At 37.2% G+C, this 20,475-nt stretch overlaps 1 protein-coding gene across 1 annotated transcript in view; it reads right to left on the minus strand.

Moving 5' to 3' along the window:
* Window positions 1-17,434: 17,434 nt before the first annotated feature.
* The window catches only part of ODAD2 (outer dynein arm docking complex subunit 2), a gene marked incomplete at both ends in the record, with an annotated part of 153,961 nt that continues 150,920 nt past the window's right edge, over window positions 17,435-20,475 (minus strand). The window contains 2 exons of the mRNA XM_083379420.1: window positions 17,435-17,624; window positions 19,186-19,219. Coding sequence (XP_083235546.1) covers window positions 17,435-17,624; window positions 19,186-19,219 — 224 coding nt within the window. The remainder of the gene's footprint in view (window positions 17,625-19,185; window positions 19,220-20,475) is intronic.

Below are 20,475 nucleotides of genomic sequence, written 5' to 3' on the forward strand. Positions count from 1 at the left end.
ATGGAGGGGAAACTCAGGTATGTCCTGTATGGACAGTATTCTAGCAGCAGGAGCTGGAGCTGGATTCATTAGTGGCAGTGGTAGTCTGCTGAGGCCATCAGCATGGCCCATTTCCTTTCCTGGTTTATGAATTAATTTAAAATTGTATGCAGATAGGAAAATAGACCATCTCAGCATTCTTGGAGATAGTATGTGGGGGTTTGTTTGTCTGTTGTGAACAGTCCCAACAGAGGTTTGTGGTCAGTGTAGACAGTGAAATCCCTGCCATATAAATAATCATGAAATTTTTTAACTCCAGCAACTATGGCCAGGGCCTCTTTGTCAATCTGTGCATAGTTGCACTCAGCAGAGGACAAGGTCCTTGAGTAAAATGCAATTGGGACCTGTTTCCCATTTTTCTCTATGTGGCTTAAGATTGCTCCCACCCCATAGGGAGATGCATCACACGTAAGACATACAGGTTTAGACTCTATGTAATGAGTTACAGTGGACTTTTCTGACAATAGTGCTTTCAAATCCTGGAAACTTTTTTTTGTAAATTAGTCCATTTCCAAGGAGCTTTTTTGTTAAGCAGCCTGTGGAGGGACTCTGCTATTGCTGCCTTATGAAGTAGGAATGTGTGATAAAAGTTTAGGAGACCCAAAAAAGATTGCAGCTCTCCTTTTGATGTGGGCCTAGGAGCCATTTTAATGGCCTTCACTTTAGAATCAGTGGGGTGAATGCCATTAGCATCAATGTGGAAACCCAAGAATTCTGTTGATGAAACTCCAATACTACACTTGTTCTTTTTTAATTTGAGGCCTGCTTCATGAAGCCTCTGGAAAACAGCCCTGAGCCTTCTGGCCAACACTTCTGGGGATTCCCCAGCAATAAGAACATCATCAAAATAAGGGCAGACGCCCTGGATACCCTTAAGTGTACTTTCCATAATCCCATAATACCCGGTGCAACACTGACTCCAAACTGTAAGTGTTTGACTTTGAATGCCCCTCTGTGAGTCACGATTGTTTGAGCCGCAGCTGTGGCCTCATCAACCGGCAATTGCTGATAGGCCTGTGCTAAATCAAGTTTAGCAAAAATGGTTCCCCCTTGCAAAGAGGCTAAAATATGGTTGACCACTGGAACCAGATAAGCATGCTGCTTGAGGGCCTTATTCAATGTGCATTTATAATCAGCACAAATGCGAATTTCCCCGTTGGCACGAGGCTGAGTACAAGATAACACATACTTTATTCTTGTTAGAACTGTACTGAAACCTGGGCTGCAACCAGCCACAATATATAGTCTAGCCCCTAGGCGGCAGCCAATAGTTTGAACCCACTCTTGCCGCCTGGGGCTAGCCTATTGCAGGACTGGAGACAGCTAGTCTGGGTTGCTGGAGAGCCGTTAGCTGCTCCAGCAACGCACATGGTGTATCACCACACGCCCAGTACATAACAGAAACATTCAAGAAAAGGAGACTGAGTTGCTGCAGAACTGAAATGTGGTGGGTTCTATTCTGGTAATAAGATTAGAACAGTGAAGAAATAGCTAGAGTACCACCCATGCAGAGTATGGAGTCACTCTTGTGTCACCAAGTATGTATGTCTTCTATAGGTTGAAGTATGAATGCAAGCCAACCTTCTAGAACATTGATGTAGGAACACGGCTTTGGACTACGTATTTTTCCTGCCTCCATTATTTCTGTTCCAGTAACCTTCTGGACTGTTGCCATGCATTATTTTGGAGTTTTCTTTGCAAATGTTCCAGAAGCTTATTAATTCACATATGACTGTAAAAGTGGTCACCGGCTAGTGCATATCAATGTTGTCTTACCTGCCATTTCATTTCCAGTCTGTCCTGAAAGCTATTTGTTGGTGGAAATATGGGATATCAAATACTTAAATATACATAAAAACTTTAAATCAGCATCCACAACCTTTTCAGCTTCATGGACAGAAAGCATGGCTGTGGCAGGTGCGACAGTGAGAAGGGAGGGGATGGTTTATTTATTTATTTATTTATTTGTTTGTTTGTTTGTTTGTTTGTTTGTTTTTATTTTCCCATTTCTTCCACAAACAAGTCAACACATATTCCCAGGGCTTTTTTTCTCATAGAACGCTCAGAACGCAGTTCCGGCACCTTTTTTGAATGGAACCTTGTAGGGTAGGCAAGGCAGGTTGTATGACATGTGTGAGTTCCGGCACCTTTTTCTTTTACAAAAAAAGCACTGCATATACCGCAATACATAAATACATAGTCGTAGGTTTGGGTGCTGCTCGCCCATTTCCCCTTTCACTGTATCCACCCTCCTTCTCTCTCTTTCCTCTTCTCTACTTTCTTTTTCCCTTTCTCCTTTCTTTCCTACTTCCCTCTTCTTCCTCTCCTCTCCTCTTTCCTTCACTACTCCCGTTTCTCCCCATTTCTCCTCCTCTTTTCCTCTAACCTTTCTACTTCCTTCCCCCTCCTCTACTCTCTTCCCTCTCTCCTCTCCTTTCTTCCCTCCCATTCCTCTTCTGATACAATTCAGGGGTAATGTCCGAGCAGCTCCTCTCCTTAGATTTTCAATATCTATATTAGATATAATAACCTTAATTTTCTATTACATCAATATTTCTATAAATCTGGCCTTCTCGGTATATACTTCTATAAATTTTTATACTATCTCCAATTATGCAATACAGCGTCACCTGGGTCTCCCAGGGAGGGGATGGTTTTGTGTGCATAGCCTAATCCCATGTATGTGCAAATGGAGCTTCGTGTGCTCACCTGCCACTTGTGCGGCCTGGTTCCCAACTGTCCGCAGACTGGGGATTGGGGTCTGGAATAGGTTTACATAAAGCACCTTGACTTTTGTCTTTACCTACTTATAAGAGTAGAAGAAAATAAGTGATTTGTTCGATTTCCTTCAGGATTTATTCAGAATGATAATTGACAGGCAACCTACAAAAGTGATGTTTAAGAATATATCTGATTAATCAGTCAATCATGTTTACCTTGTAAAGCTGAATATTTTGGTTTGATCTATAAAATACTTGTATGTCAAACTCAGCAGCTTAGCATCTATGTTGACTGAAAATCCTATAGTGAAACTGTGCAGCTTGCAAATGTTTTACAGAAATTAATCCCTTTATCTATTTTATTTTTCCCAATGTATTCACTTCTCTTCCCCTTCTCTCTCACAATAAAACAGAAGAAGAGTTAGAAGAAGTAAAGAAGAGTGACCTAATGACCTCTTAGTATAAGAAGTTCTATGATTAGCCTTGGCATTTCTAAGTGGAGTGAGAAAATGTCTTCCTGAAATTGTGACAACCTTCTTATGTTTCTATAATCAAAGGTAGGTTGAATAACCACTGGTTGACAAACTGCTTCCCTTCACTGCTTTAGACTCCCCTTTTATTTGGAGAGATTTGAGGGGATTTAAGAGACCAAATAGGTAACTTTCAGAAGTTTAGGGCACTCATGTTACCCATAAAAATGTCATCATCACTTACATGGAATTCATTTTAATTTAATATTGATTAATTGATGTAAGAAGGCAATTTGGAGGCTTCCCAATTCCTGATTACTCTGGCTGGCTTATGGTTAGAAAAAGAGAATGTCTTATTGGCCCTTGGGCTAGACAGAAGAAGGAAATGTAGCCCTCCAAACCAAAAATAGTTCTCCTACTCTTACTCAATTTATCAAGAGAAATTTACCATGCTCCCTCCAAAATCTTTCCAGAAAATGCTAAGTGATGAGACAAATTGTGAGAAAATATGAGATGGTTGGGATATTAAATGATTAACTTAATGATTAGTTTAATTCATGAATCCAAGGTAAAAATTTGGCCCAAGAAAATTCCACTGCTGATTACAGCAATATGGGTTGAATAAAGAAGCCGTATGTGCTCATCAATACCATCCCCTTGATTTTGGTTCATACTACTGCACATAAGCCCCACCTACTCCACCACATAGCTAGGGAAGATATGTTGAATAGCATCTGCAGGAGTGGAAGGAGTGCAGAAGGATGAAAGTAGGGTTGAACCATGATTTGGGTCCCACTTTTTTTGTACATGCATCCTGAGGTCACATGTATGTGTGAGAGTTGGAAGCCATAATAGAAGCAAAATCAGCATTGTGTCTAATTATATAATTCTTGCTGATGATATGGGCACATGTAGACACCCAACTTCTCTTGGGTTGTATCTTCAGACACGGAATTCAGGAAAGATCAAGACTCCTTCAGGTTCAGCTCAGTTCCAAGTGACGATAGTTATAGCTAATTTTCTTGGGAAAATGATTGAATGCTTTGCCACTGTCACCTTCTGGAATAGTTTTCAACTTCCCAATCTAGCCTTCAACCTTGGTATTTCCTAGTGTTCTCCAATTGAAATCAAATCCAGCTTGATTTTCCTTAGTTTCCAAGATCAGATAAAATTACCTGCCTGTTACTGTCAAGTCAGTCTGTCCAATAAGTCAGAGATCATAGCAGTTGTAATTATCTGAAGAACTGAAGATTGGCAAGAGCTGATATATCTTTTATATGAAATAATATAGCAGTATAAAATGCACAAACAGAAATAGCTTGTAAGCTATTTGTAAGCTTGGGTAAATCTTATTTCATATTACCTTGACGTATATTGTCCAGGCATTGCGTGAATATAATTCAACATTTATACTGCTTGCATAGAATGGAAAAATATTATCATTTTTTTCTAGATTAGCTCTCCAGGCTGACCATGAAGCCCACCTGCAATCTTTGGCTAAACGTCTAATCATATTAGACAAGATATCATTTTACCCATAAGAACCAAAGTGCAGCTATGCTCTATCATATTGTGTCTAAGACATTGTATTGTTTCCTTTTTCAGAATACCAAAGTGTATGTGTTCTGATATTGCTATCTATTTTTTCTTTGTAGCTTCTCTTTGTAATTCTCCATTTGTTTAAAATAACAATGGAGAACTGAAGTATTTAAACAAATATATCCTGGCATGTGTTGTGTTCTTACTAACTTAAAAGCCAAGGGAAGGTCTGTTATGTTCAAATGCTATGTCTGGGTCTGCCCTGATATACTGCCAATGTTACGCTTCAAATGCATAACTATTGCCACACCATTCATCAGCACCTCTAATCTAAGCGGCTAGCTACAGTATTCCATGCAATTTGTGTTTTTCTTGTGAACAGTTTTCCAAAGAACATTTAAACTTGTTGCATTGTAATCAAAGGTGTTCCTAATTACTTCAGTGTGCAGAATCTCCTCCAACAGACTGGTCCTCTGACCACTCTGAAATAATTTGATTAAAGAACAAAGCAACCAAATAGCAATAATTGGGTTTCTTGGATCACTGAAAGTGTATGAGTGGAAAGAGTAGTTCTGGTAACTTTCCCATCACGTTGACTTTTGTTCTTTGGAAAATGCTTGTTTGTGTCTTTTCAGCAGTGGAGACAAAGCTGGAAAGATGCAGTGGAATCGTATTATTGATCATCATTTCAGGCTAGAGCTAAATATGCGATGCTGATCAGAAATGCACATTCTGGTTAAGACCTGAGTCTTTCTAGGCTATTCCCAGTGGGTCCAAAAAGAAGGAAAGGTAGGCCTTGAATTCATGATTCATTTGTTCCTTTGATGTGGATGTCCAGGAAAAAAACCAAACCCTAAGCTATGAACATTGACTTTGAAGCTAACTTGATGCAAAATGTTTAGAACAAACATACACAACCTATTTAAGTAAATCTTTCTGTTTCACTTAAAGTCCCCTAGATGCTTCAGTTTAAGAGGAAATCTCTGCAATTGCCTTGAATTTTGTTCCTGTTAAAACTTATGGTGGCAGATCTATGTTCTGCTGTGGCATCTTTTCTCACATTGATAATTCTAGAGTGTTTTATGCAGAGTCCTACATTCTTGTGCAACTCTGTAAACTGAAAATTGTCGTCTTCTAACTGAACCAGGATTTGGTGATTTGTGGTGAATTTCCTGAAACAGAACAGGTGCAACATTCAGCTGGACTGCTTTGTTTCCCAATGCCTTCTTTCAGAGACGTTGAAGGATTTATGTGCATCTTTTCCTTCCTAGCGTTCCCTTTTCTAGTGTTATTCTCTCATCAAGCAACCTATAAATTAGGAGATAACAGCTGGACCAACATCCCTAGTGAGCTTCCATTACAAAGAGGGTTTCAAACCTGGGTCCTCATTCCTAATTCATTAACAAAATCCTTCCATGTCACTGACTGCTATATTTTGATAAAACCATAGGTAGGAGAGTGAAAGTTATTTTAAAATAAACAACGTTGTTCTGGCTAATTTGAAAATTCTACATGAATGGTAGCAAAGTGTAAACTGATTTCATTATGAATGCACATATTGATGTTTATCCTTACACCACAAAATACATTTTTAAATACAAAATGCTTTTTTAAAACCGATATTTGATCACTTGACCAACTATGTCAACATCAAGTTGTTGTTGACTCTTTGCAAATCTACATAGGTAGATTTTCCCCATAATCATCTGCCCCTAATCTGGTCCTCTAATTGATCTATCATTACTGTAACTCAGTCCATCCACCTGGCCATCCTTTTCTTCTCTTTCCTTTCAGCTTTCCCAGCATTACAACTTCCTCCAGAGACCTGGGTCTTTGCACAATGTGTCTGAAGTAGGATGAATTGAACCTGGTCATCGAGGCTTGATGGAGAACTCTGAATGATTAGTTTGATGATCCATTTGTTTATCAATTTATCATAATAAATTGAATTTTTAAAAATTGCTATTTTCAAGCTGGTGTGTGGGTGTCACAGTAAAACAAGTATTGAGACATATTTCACTGCATAACCTGGAGACAGACTTCTCACATCCCTTCCTTGTAAGGTTTTTTTTAAAAGCACTGTTCTGTTTGTTGTTTGTTTCTGTTTCAAATGTCTCCCGCAGCAACTAGGTTTAATGTTAAGTTTGATTTGTGAGTGATGGTGTAGCAAATCTTTAATTTTAGCTGCGAAGTATTAAAAGAATTGATAGACAAAATTGTGTTATCTAAAACTGACACTATGATGATAAAGTTTTAAAAATATTTTCATTAACATGCTGTATAAATAAACTGGCTATTGCTGCATAATATGTCAGACTTTTCAAGGAAGAGATACATAAGTGAACAGAGTTTCAGTAGAGGAGAAAGTATGAAAAATGTTTATCTATAGTGGCTTTTACAGAAAAAAGAGATTTTATAACCATTGTATTCCTTTCTTAGACAAACATAATGGCCATGCAACCATTATAAATGAGAGTCTCTAGTAAGTGGGTAAGAATTGATAGTCCCTTCAATGATGATGATGATGATGATGCAGAGCAACATAAACTGGGTCTCTTTGGGGCTCATGTTTGTAGCTTAGTATAATTATAGTTCATCATTTTTATCAGAGCACAATTGCTTACATGGTTAGGATTCAGCATTGACAACTTGCAAGTCCATGTTCAAAGCCCAAGTGCAGCAGCATGATGGGGTGAGTTCCCGTCATTTGCTCAAGCTCCTGCTGATGTAGCAGTTTCAAAGTGTGCAAACTCAAGTAGATAAATAGGTACCACTTTGGTGGTCTCATTAAGGAGAGCATGAAAAGAGCCCTCAACTGGGTATTCCTGGGCAATGGTGATGTCACTGGCTGATCCTTTCATCACGGAAGCGCTTTGGTGCTTCTAACATGAAAGTACAGTATCATTTTTATAATGTTTTTTTTAATCTATAGAAAATCTGTAAATAGTTTTGTCTGAAATTGCCCTTAGTATATGTATCTTTAACATAGATTTCTTGAGACCATTTTAAAAACATATTAAATTGCTCTTTTTAATGAAAACTATGTGCTTCTTCTGAGGTAAATCATTATTTTTAAGGATCTACGTTAAAAATGTATAAACATTTGTTAGAGCTATCATTCACAAACAAACATACATTTTGGGTTTCTTTTTAGAATGGAACAAGATGGACACTAATAGTCTCCATTCAGTGCTACTGTCTGTACAGTGTTAGTGGATCTCATTAAACTGTTGCTGTAGAAATGAAGGATTTCTTTAGATTTCTATAGGTTCTTTTTAGATTTTAGCTCATTCTAAACTTAGTTCTGAGTAAACACCCAGAAAACTGAGTTCTATTCTTAATTGAAAATCCAAGTAATAACATCATTACATTGTTGGACTTGAACCAGGAAAAAGAAACCTGGTTCAGATCCACACTTGAAGAAAGGAGAATTTGGCCAGTCACACTCACAGCCAATTCATCTCAGAAGGCTGGAGCATGGAAAAAAATACAGCCAGCGTGAACTTTCAGAAAAAGGTAGCATATAAGAATAATGAATAAGTAGTACAAATGTCACAATACCTGTAGATTTCTTTTATCTTTTTCTGTCACCTATGTTAGTTCTCCCCCCCCTATTATATTTTGTGAAGAACAATGCAATGCCTAGTTATACAACTTGTGCAGCCTTGTAATAACTTTTTCTCAGGCGAATCCAAGAATATTCTTGAAGAATTGGATGTTTTGTTAGAACCATAACAACAAAAACCTGCAATGATTAATTAAAACAAGGGCCAAACATTCCTGCTTTGGATACAAAGCCGCAGGCATTTCAAACTGATCGGGTTCTTTGCTATGGAGCAAACACAATAGGACAATTTATCCTCAAGAATGTACATGGGCTATATTTCCGTCACCAAAATACAAAAGAAACCTATACCTCAACCATAGCATTCCAGGATAATGTGGATTTGCAAGGGAGACTTGCAAATTTATCTAGGATTACTAGATTGCAAACCTGAAATGAAAAAGGGAATTTTTCTGAGTGGGTAGTGGCTGATAACAGTCGTGGTATTTTTATAAAACTCAGGCACTACTAAATCCTACAAGCTGCTTTACCTCCTTAATTTTTGCTTCAAAAGAAGAACAGGTCATTTGCTCCATGGAAAGGCAAATTCTGGGTTCATTTCTTGACATTTCCAGGAAGGGTAATAAAAGTTTCTGGATAAATGTTGCTCCTTAGTGCAGATAATGTTCAACCAGCTAGCCCAGGGGTAGACAACCTTGGCTGTTTTATGACTTGTGGTCTTCCACTCCCAGAATTCCTGAACCAGCCATGCTGACTCAGAAATTCTGGGAGTTGAGGTCCATGAGTCATAAAAGAGCCAAGGTTGCCTACCCTTGAGCTAGCCCAATAGGCAGATTTAGTGGTGGCTCATGTAGCATTAAGAGCATCTGATTAGATTAACACATTTTAAACCATCATGAGGTAGGTTTGGAATTTACAGTGTTCTGTCAACCCTGACATTGTTATTGGTAAGCAGTGTTTATAGCTTGTGTGTTAATTAAGACAATTGTGTTTTATGCAATAGACCAGGGGTGTCAAACTCGTAACGTCAAGTGATGTGTTGTGACATATTGTGACTTTTTTGCCATTGCCGGCAATGGGGTGGGTGCAGTTTTGCTATGATGCATCAGGTCTGCGGGTTGGCAGTTTGACACCCCTGCAATAGACTACAATTAAACAAGCTATGACTTAGTGAAATATGTGAATCCAATCAAGCTTAATTTCTGAAGAATTCATGGACATATCCATATTGTTATTTTCACCACAATAAATAAATGGCTTGCTATTTTTCTTTTGAAGTGCCAGGCTGAAGGTTAGTCTGTCATTCCTAGTAGTTTCCATCCAAGTATTAACTACTGGTAGGTCCAAACCTATTTAGCTTTTTGAGTTCAAGCTGTTATAGATGGTTGAAACAAGATTCAGTTGCTTAAGTCAATTGCTAGAACAAAAGATTTCCCAAACAGCCTTTCCAGTGCTTAGGTTTATTCTCCTTAAGTTCATCAGTGGACAATGGGAGTAACCAGAATTATGTCTCTTCATTCATTTCACATGAATTGTACATAAATGAACTATTATAACGTGCCCTCTCCCCCTTTTGTTTTTCAGCTGAACTTTTTTAGATGTTGGTCACGAAGAAACTGCCAATTGCTTTCCTACACACAGGAAGGGATACAGTGTCTTTTATATGTTCTGTGGCCCAGGAAATACAGAAACGTGGCTGGACGAACCCGTAAGAAATTCTTGTCCAGCTGCACAAATGAAGCTTTTCTCAGCAGAGGTAGCCACTAGTTCAGATCTCTCAACTCCCACATTTTGCCCTCTTGTCATTAGCAGGTGCTTCATTATTTTGAAGAGCCCTTTGCTTTCCCTGATATCATGAAGCTTCTGTTTTTTGTTTTGCTTTTACATAAAGAGGTTCCTGTTTTCACAGCCCTACTACACATTCATGACAGACTCAGAATTAAACTTCAGAACCTCTTTAGAAATCTGTCTTTTCCTCTGTCTCAAAAGAATGTCATATTGCATTATCCTAAAAGAAAGGAATGCCTCTTATTTATGGTTATTTATTTACAGCATTGTAAATCAAGCATGTACCATCAAATGCCAGTGAAAATTGTTGAAAAATCAACCTTAAAACTCTCAGAAGCAGCGCATAAAACAGCACTTGGCAGGTTTTAGGTAGTTATGGTTAGAATGACACTCCTTTAGGGAGTTAAGTTAGCCACAAGGACTAATGGTTAAGTACAGAGTGATAGATGAGGGCAAAAGTTGGGTGAGGCAATTTTGCACTGGTGCACACTTGATGTCTCAGCACTTTGAGAATTGGTTGGCTAAGATTAGCAAGAAAGAACTTGACCCAGGCCTGGGATGAATAAACACGGCTGTTTGATACATCCAAATCTGCTGCTGCCAAGACATGACAGGAGAAAGAGACGGAGGGCTCTGCTAGGCTATAAAAATGAACTTTCAGTGGCATAAGAGGCTAGATTTGATCTACATGAATGCTCTACATGAATGGATCTAAACAGTAGTCAGTGTGAAATTTTCACTGGCTTGCTGCAAGTCAATTGCCAATCAGGGTTTTGTATACTGTCACATTTCACAACTCCTCCTTCCTTTAAAGAAATATTTATATGTCTAGCTGTATGTATAGTATTTCTTCATTCATCATCATCAGCTTGATTTCAAAGGAATTGTAAAAATAACTTGCAGATCATGAGGGAGGTATATTATTAATATCATATACTAAAGCTATGTTTTTCAAACTAGGCAACTTTAAGATGTGGACTTCAAGTTCCAGAATTCTCCTTGCCAAGTTTGAAAATCCATGTATAAAACTATAAATCAGCCTTTAAGATGTGTTAGGACTGAAATTCCTGTTTCCAGCCAGAATGGCTAAAAGATGTGAACTCTTTTTGGACAATGACATGTTGAGTAAAGTCTCTAAGTTATTCTTGATCACATTAAACACTTGCAGACATACGTCTTCTGAGCATCTGCTGGGATGATAATTTTCTTACATTGAACATAGAGGAGGGTTTTTGTTTTTGCAGACTGCTGTTTAAATGATGTTCTTTGGGAAGAAGACAGTCTATCAACAGAGAGCACTAATAACAACTATTTAGGTAGTTATAAATAAAACTCTGCAGAAGATTTATATCCAGCTTAAAAGAACCTGTGCAGCATTAGTACATCTCCAAGAAATGGCAGAGAAAAAAAGAGAAAGTCTTGGGATCCTATCCAAAAAACAGGATGGAAAAAAAATTATCTGAAAAAAGATTCAACAAGACAAATGAATGACCTCATCCATTAGGGAACCAGACCTCAATGGCTGAAAAATTCAAGTGCATTGATTTATAGCTACATTGAGTTAGGTCTGATATCTATTGCCAATTGACCAAGCAGATATGATAGTTATTAAAAGAATTTGAGTTGGAGAGACTAAAGATTGAGATGTGGAAAATCTATCAATTTGTGTATCCATGGCCTTTCCCCCCCTACATCCTTAATTAATGCTAATCACTATCAATTAGTGATAATAGAAATTGGAAACCTCAGCTCTGCCTTCATCCCACATCTGTCCTAAATTATACTCAGTAATCATTACTGATTTGATAAAATTGCCTCACCTAAATGTTTTTATGAGAATGATGACAGGACTGTTCCAGATTCTCCTGATCTCTTCTCCTAATTTAACTGACACCCAAAGCACTACTATCAATGATAATTAATTGAATACAAACATAGCATTTTGTCTGTAGGTGCTTTGGCTTCTCTGTCAAGCAGGCTTTCTGGGACATGCATGGACCTTTCAGGAAATTAGCCTCCCTTTACAAATAAAAGAGACTATAGGACACTTTCAATAAATATAGATATACCTCTGGTTTTTCCATTACAAACATTTTGTGACCTCTATAATGGGTCCCTCCAGGAAAACAGTAACAGTAGCCCTATTTGGTAAGTCAGAAAGAGACAACGGAGGTAGAAATGAACAGATAGAACTTTAATATTTCTTGCCCTGAAATCTCAAGTTCATGGAAGATGTTGAGAACACTAGACAAACTACACAGTGCTCTTGAACCATTATTCTTCTAAACTTGCCATGAAACAAGGTAATCTGGGGTCCAGTTGGGTCAGTGGAGTTCAGTAATAGTTTTTTTTTGAACAATAGATGATGAAACTGAACTGGCAGTGAAAGCAAACCACTAGTTGTTGAGCCAGGACCAAAAACATAAAAGATCAAAATATGACACACGTCCTTTCAATGCTTCTAAAGCAGCCCAAAGCTTTGGCACATATTCCTGTATCACAACATCAGGTAGGCTTATCTTTCAAACACTCCACATCTCTTAGGGTTTTGGAAATATAAAGAATTTCCATATAGAAATTATAGAGACCACTTGTTGCTATAAGGAAGCTCATTGCTATTATCTGCTACCTACCATTAAGTCCTGGAACACTTCTTCATAAACTTCTGGGCTATCAGCCCAAACCTTATTAAGTATGCTTAAATCCAGTGATCCTCTGCATGCTTAATTTTCTGTTTGATTGTATCTCCAATACTGAGAAACAAGCTGAGCAGAACATGTATTTGAAATCAACAACTTTTGGAATCAAAATTTGTTTCTAAAGTAGCATGAGGGAATTTTTTTAAAGTTGCTTATGTTATTAAAATGAGCATGCCTGTTTAGGCAAAGACCAGCAAGTTTGCTGATAAATAACCGAGTTCTGAGCATATTTCTGATGCTTACATTTGTGACAATAGGAGGATTAAATTCAAGGAAAATAAGAAAAAAAAACAAAATATCACACAAATGTTTAGCTTTACTTTTCATTGCCTTGAAATCATTTGACATTATCCAATCTGTTCATCTAGCTGGAACTTCAGAAATGCCCAGACATAGATGTCTTCAGGCAGAGAAGAGAATAAAACAACATAACATCAATTATTTCCCTGTATCTTATACTTCAAGGACCATCTCCACCTGGTTATTTCTACCATCCAATTGATCAGAATGGACATGCTCCAACTCCTGTGATATCTGACAGAGCCCATAAGGCGAGCCCTTTCTGCCTTAGCTTCTATCTGATCTATCTCTGGGGGTTAGGATGGCCCAACCTTACTGACCTGATTTGGGGCCTGAGTATAAAAAAGGTTCCATCTCCTGACTGTGTTAGCAAATGTTGGTTGCAATATGTGCCTTAATTTTTGTATTTGGGGATGTAACTGTTTTAAATTTTATTTTAATATTGTTTGCCACCCAGAATCATTTGTTAAAATGGGCAGCTGTATAAATTGATTAAATAAATATAATGGAATTTCTGGATTGACTGTTTGTCACACTCAAATGCCGTTAGGAATCGTAGTTTGCATTTGCTCCTGAAATCCAACAATAATACTCTTATTTGTGTTTCTCCATTGAATTAAATTTGAAGATGCTATAAACTTGGTAGCAATATTTAGTTATACTACAAAATTAGGGCATTCAAAAGACAAGTTGTAACAATGGAGGATTTCAGTTACCCTCATAGACCCTCTATTTGCATTCAGGCCACTACAGAAAAGACAGATGTCAAGATCCCCAAATGACTGCACCCCAGAATAGATGGTCTTGCTTACATGAGTCAGTATACATGAGTCTTTTTTTTTTGCCCCTCTCTTCAAAAAGAAATCACGTGATCCACACCAGCCTTGTTTTGTATAGTAACATTTATTCTTTGGGTTGTTCCTTCCACATAGTAGTAATTTTATTGATAGTGTTATTCACTTCAATTTTTTTAAACAAAACAAAACAGAAAACATCTTACAGAAAAGTTTGGCAAGGCAGTTTATTTTCACAAAATAGTTAATAGCAGAATAATTTACAATAGTATGAACTAAAGCGAAGCACTTACTCTCTGTTTTTACTTTAAAAACTCACATTGTTATGAGAAAATCCAGTAGGTTGGTTGTCAAAGCCATAAGTGTGGGAAAATCTCTTTTGCATAATGATGTAAATCATTCAAAAGTAAACTTCAGCTGTTCATACAGTCATAACATACAGTATATTTCCTGCTTTTTTCATGTCAATGAAAACGGCCCCTAAAAAAGTAAATATATATATATATATATATATATATATATATTTGTGTAGAAAATATATATATTTTTCATATCAAATCATTTTAACTATACAGTTTAGAAATAACCATCATCACAAAATTCTATGTTACATCAAGATGCATTCTACAAGTTACATCAAGACGGATACCTGCTAGTTTATATTAGTGCAATTGGAACTGGCTACACTTGAAAATCATTCTGCATACCCGAAAGTTAGCTTCATCAAAGGATGGTTGTCCTGCCTCTCTCATGTTGCTAGGAACATCTCTCTACATGGAGGGAGTGCAACAGGTGCAAATCTTCTGCAGCCTGTATCCACTGCTTCCATGTGTGTATGGTGAGTTTAGGAAGCTTTCTTTTGACTATAGATGTTTCTTGCACAATTTAACCCCCACTTATCTTCCTCATATAAGGAGCCCTACACAGTGCTGTCCACAATCATGAAATTAGAAGTCAATTTAGACATGCGGTAGGTTTTATTTAAAACAGAAAGCTTTGAATTATTCACAAGGTTACCTACCCTCCCAAAAAAGAGTTTAGGTTTAAGAATGAAACCTGGTTGATTTTGCAATCCAGGTTAGATTTAATCTGGTTTACTTTGATTGGTTATACTGCAAAGAATCCAGAAAATTAGCACATGTTAAAAGAATTCTGTGCAGACTGTATGAACATGTCAAAGTATTAATTCATTCTTACCTGCTCTTCTTCTGGAAGTCCTATACACAAAGAACACCTCATGCGTGTATCAACCTGACAGTATCAGGTAAAAGTAGGCAAAATTCTGGTGGATATTGAACATTTTAGGGAGGCTAAGGACCAGAGTATTGATGGGGTCACACCATGACTGCATATCAAACGGACAGGACAGAATGTGAGGGAAGAGCTGTTTCCTTATTCTTTTCACTGGGGCATTTCTATATTAGGAATTATATTACCATTTTCATGCTTTTTACACTTTAAAGTGGTGGGAAGGATGCTTTGCATTTTTGGGAATTATGGTCAGGTAGGATTTGAATACTGCCCCAAAAGATCTAAGGCTGCAGAGGGTACATGTCACCCACTCCTTTTAGAGGGAGAATTCCATCAGGTGAGAACCCTAAGAAATTAGTGATTCTGCCTTGTCTATCTCAGCTAACATATACTGATTTTTTTCTTTTATTGGCTATATATAGCTAGGCTGGGAAGAAAAGCAAGATTAGAGGTTAAATGATATTTTCTCAAAACTAGGTTTACAATTTAGTCTGGATATTGTTATTCAAATGTAACATTCAAACAATTAAAGGAAAATAAGCTTGGTTTCAACTTTGCTAAACAAACTCTAACAATCAACTTTTTTTCTCTAATTTTCTTTTACCACTCAATATAAACTATTTGGAGCTTTACTGTTGTTTACATAAGGGAGGGAACCTGATTAGAACATTTTTGGATGGTTGAAGAAAAATTTGATATACCTCCATAAAAACTATTTTATACAATTCACTTGACTCAATGGCAGTCAAATCTAGGGGTTTAAAATGTTGTTTTTAATGCCTAATTTAGCATCTATTTTAACTTTAAATTGAGTCAGTGCCACAATTGTTTGTCTGTTGTGTACCCCACATGTTTTTAATTCAGGCTTTTCACTTTATATAATATATAGATTTCATTATGCCCTTTTTCCTTCATTGAAAGGGGATTGCCTTCATTTGATACATTCCATACCAAAATAAAAAACATTTTGGATGCATTAAGGCAATAACGGTTTCCGTCGTGGAAAGTTACAGAGCTCCAATGTAAATAATAAACTGAAGCATAGATTGATTTGGTACCAAAAAAGTGAGCTGCTTTGTTTACTTACATAACAGTTTCAATAAATCTAAAGGAGACTTTAAAAGGGAGGAATCTACACTGGACTTATTGATAGCTTTACTGCAACAAGAACAACTCTTAAGCTGTCACAGGATACGTTTTCATGTAAAAAAAATTAAGCACTATATAAAGCTAAGAACAGGAACATTTTCATAGGTGAGATTTAATTTCTCTTTGACCTGCTATCTTGCTCTCAGGCTCAACAATAATAAGAGTAAAAAGAGCAGTCAGTGAGAGAAGAGGCACTGTATTTTTCAATCATTTTGAGAAACAACAACATCCAAATTGCAAAGCACCTGAAATGAAGGCTGCTTCATATCTCATATAAATGTGCTTGATGTTAGAATGCTTCTTAAAATGACTGAGGTTTATTTCTTTGCTTTTAATCTGGACCCCAAGCTCTTGAAGTCATAATATTACACTTATCAAAATAATTCAATTGATATCTTATCAAACAAAATATAGCAATTTGATTTCACTTGAGCAAAGCAGAGTATTGCCTGGTAATAATCAATGTTTCTTCCATGGTAAAGTATAGCAATTTTATTTTAGATATTACTGGGTCTCTAATTCAGATAAACTAAACGTTTGAGGGCTTTAAACCAGCAAAAATACCCTTTCTGATGTCAGCTTTGAATGGTCAGGATGCACTTAGAACTACATGCAAGGTTAAGTGTTGGGTGGTTGACATTTTGAGGCACAGATGTCTAAAGCTATGCCCACGTTGTAGCTTACTGTAAGAAAGCAAGGCACTTATTGTTATAGCAATGCAGATGCTTAATGTGCAGCTTGATTAATACAATAAAATAAGTTAATAATTTGACTTAAAAAGAAAAAAGCAGGGGACTTCCCCCCAATAACTATTTAAGAAACAATTTAGCCTGAGAGTATTTCTTGATTACTGTACCATAACAGAACACAATTAATTGGGAATAGCTTTTACACGCAAAACAAGAAAATGAATGAGAACCACACAAACCTCTTCAGGATCTTTTTGCTAGTACTTGCTGGTGAGACCTTTTCGATGAGCTACGCTCATTCTTATTCGTCCTGACTGTCACAGACTACAATAGGAGCTTCAATCCCTATTCTAGATCTTTTGTGATCTTACAAGAAAATGAACAGCATGAAAAAGTCCACACAGAAAAAGATAGGGAAATCACATTTTCTCTTAAAATGGCCTTGGCACTAGTGGAACTTTGACTGTCTTCACTTCTGATATGTGTGAGGATTTCTGAATGATACAGCTGGTTGTACCCTGCAGTTTGTCCTTTCCTTGGGCAAGATTGGTTAAGGCCATCGCTGCATTGATCTCCTTCCAATATGTCTCGTCTTTGCTTGATCTTTTCCTGTTAGCTCCACTGGAAAGAAACATCAAGAAATGTTTCCAAGTTTGTTAATTATTATGACACTCATGCACTCAAACAATGAAACAATACTTGTCTCTATTAGGCATATAAAAATCTGTGTGTTTGAAAAGAAATGTATTTCCTACAGAATGTACAAGGGGAAGAATCTTGCCTGTCTCTCCTGGTGCATCTTGGATCTGTTTTAAGAACAAAGACGATATCTGTCCTCTTGATAGGACTGGACCTGAGTAGGGCAATTGGATTAGAAGGGAACATTTTTCCAATTAAGATTTTGTCCTAAGCTTCTGAAATTTCCCCTTTCTCACATTGTGACATACTCATTTTCAACCTTCTCACTGACTTGTTCCTGTCAAGTCAATACAGGTATACAGACATAGTTCCCCTGGTTCACACAAGACACAATTTTACCTGGTTTATTGAATTAGTTACAATGGATTGGGCTTATACAACACACCAAACAAACACACCTTCTCAGAACCTCAAATTCTACTGAATCAAAGAACCTTTGGCTTTCCAACACATAGCCTGAAAACCGCTATTTCTCAGGGATGATCGGATTTAAAAGTAAGAATGCTTGTGATGTGCCTCTCAAGGGCCTCTCTCTCTCTCTTTCCCTCCCTCCCTCCCTCCCTCTCTCCCATTTTTATGATTTTTATAAATAGCTCAAGGCAGAAATGTATCTGATTTCTTCTCCTATTTTGCCCACAAAACCCTGTGAGATGAATTGGGCTGAGAGAAAGGCCCAAAATCACCCAGCTGGCTTTCCTGTCTAAGGCAGGACTAAAAATCACAATCTCCTGGTTTCTAGCTTAGAACAACTACCTCTTTTAGCCTGACTTCCCCACTCAAAATTTGGTCCCAGCCCCTATCATCTCATGAGATCCAATGGTCTTACAATATCTGCACCTGAGTCAACAGCCTTCTTCCATTGTCCTTTCCATATAAGTGGCTCTTTAAAGCAGCCTCTTCATTAAAACTGATGGAGACATTTTTATTGAATTGAATAAATAAGGGAAGGCCTGGAGAGTAGAGTTCCTGCATAGCTTAACTCAGCATCTGTTAAGTTTCACCTAACTTTATTTTGCTTGTTTATTTGAAGTGCTGCCAAATGCAGCCTTCCATCTTCATTCTTCATACAGCTCTCCAAGACTTTGTTAGAAAACAATGGTCAGTAGCTGCAGCTCAGCACTTTATTTAAAAGACTGTCTATTGTTAAAGAAGGTAAAGTGGTAAAGAACCATCCCCATATTCCGGAAAACTGGAGGCTTCCCCAGTTGGCCCATAGCCTTCCAGTCCAAGCAGAAGAATGAGTCAACTGCTAAACAGAGAACACCATGTGGACAGCAGAAGCATGCAATGTTTCTCAACTTTGGCATCTCTAAAATGTCTGGACCTCAACTCCCCAAATTCCCCAGTCAGCATAGTGGCTGGGGAATTCTAAGAATTGAAATACTGACATCTTAAAGTTGCCGAGATTGAGAATCACTGCCCTAAGGGCTCTTCACAAGGTGGGGACACCAATATTCAATAGGCAACGGAAAATTTTACTCACCTTTCACACTTGTTAGGTCCATTCTCCAGAGTTTCTGAAAAAAATAGAGAATTTTTTTTTAATTTCCATTTTTACAGCATTTTAGCATTAGTATTTTTTAAAGCAACAGATGCTTAAAATGATTTTAGTAGGCTTGTTAAAGTAGAGTTCCTGGTTTGATGTTATGGAATGACCCCAGATTTACAGTAATTCAAGTGGGTCTGAACCCAATCCAATGATTTCAAATATATCCAATAAATGTGTATAATCATAATATTGTGAGACTAATGCACACTTCAGTGTTGGTAGCAACTTTACACATGATAAAATTCATATCAAAATTGAAGAAAATAACACAGATTTCCCTGACATTGTTTTTCTTTTTTTACTATCCTTGTGACCTTTTGAGCTATAAAAGCACAGCACTGCTAACGTGAAGCACATCTCAAAATTATTTTGCTATTTCCCTATCCCAATACTTTGGGTAGAGATATTGGATTGGATTGGATTGGATTGAATTGAATTGGCCAAGTGTGATTGGACACATAAGGAATTTGTCTCTGGTATAGAAGTACTCTGTGTATCTGCAAATCAACAGAATTGGATTTGGAACAGGTCAGGGCAGTGGGAAGGTATTGATGTGTAGACGTTTCGCTGCAGAGCCTTTGGTACCACTTCAGAAAGTTCATTTAAAGAATGTCTTATGAAGCCCCACACAGCTGGGTAGGTTCAAGTAACCAGGAACTACTCATATTTCATTAGTGTATCTTTCTAATTACTTTGGCTAAGTACAGATTTGTGGAACTGTAGTAGAAATGACTTGGGATGACAAGAAGCAATGGAGAAGATAATAAAAGTTAAGGAACTAATTTGGTTATGATCTCCATACATTATTTTTGGTACTATTAATTGTTTTAGATATTTTATTATTATGGTGTTATTAACTGCTAATTATAGTTATTAATTAATTTGGTATTACTATTAATACATCTTTCTCTACCTTATTTAATTGCTATATTTATACCTTGTATTTTATTTATTTATTTATTTATTTATTTATTTATTTATTTATTTATTTATTTGATTTATATACCGCCCTTCTCTTGAAGGACTCAGGGCGGTGTACAGGGCAATAAAATAAGAATACATTAGTTAAATAATTTTAAAACCCAAATCCATCAGGCCAGGCCGGCTTGTTCGAATAGATAAGTTTTTAGATCACGCCGGAAGGAGCGAAGGTCAGGGGCCATCCGGAGTTCAGCTGGTAAGCGGTTCCAAAGGATTGGTGCACCCACAGAGAATGCTCTCCCC

Source organism: Vipera ursinii (genome assembly GCF_947247035.1).
Source record: "Vipera ursinii genome assembly, chromosome: Z".
In the NCBI taxonomy this organism is placed as follows: domain Eukaryota; kingdom Metazoa; phylum Chordata; class Lepidosauria; order Squamata; family Viperidae; genus Vipera; species Vipera ursinii.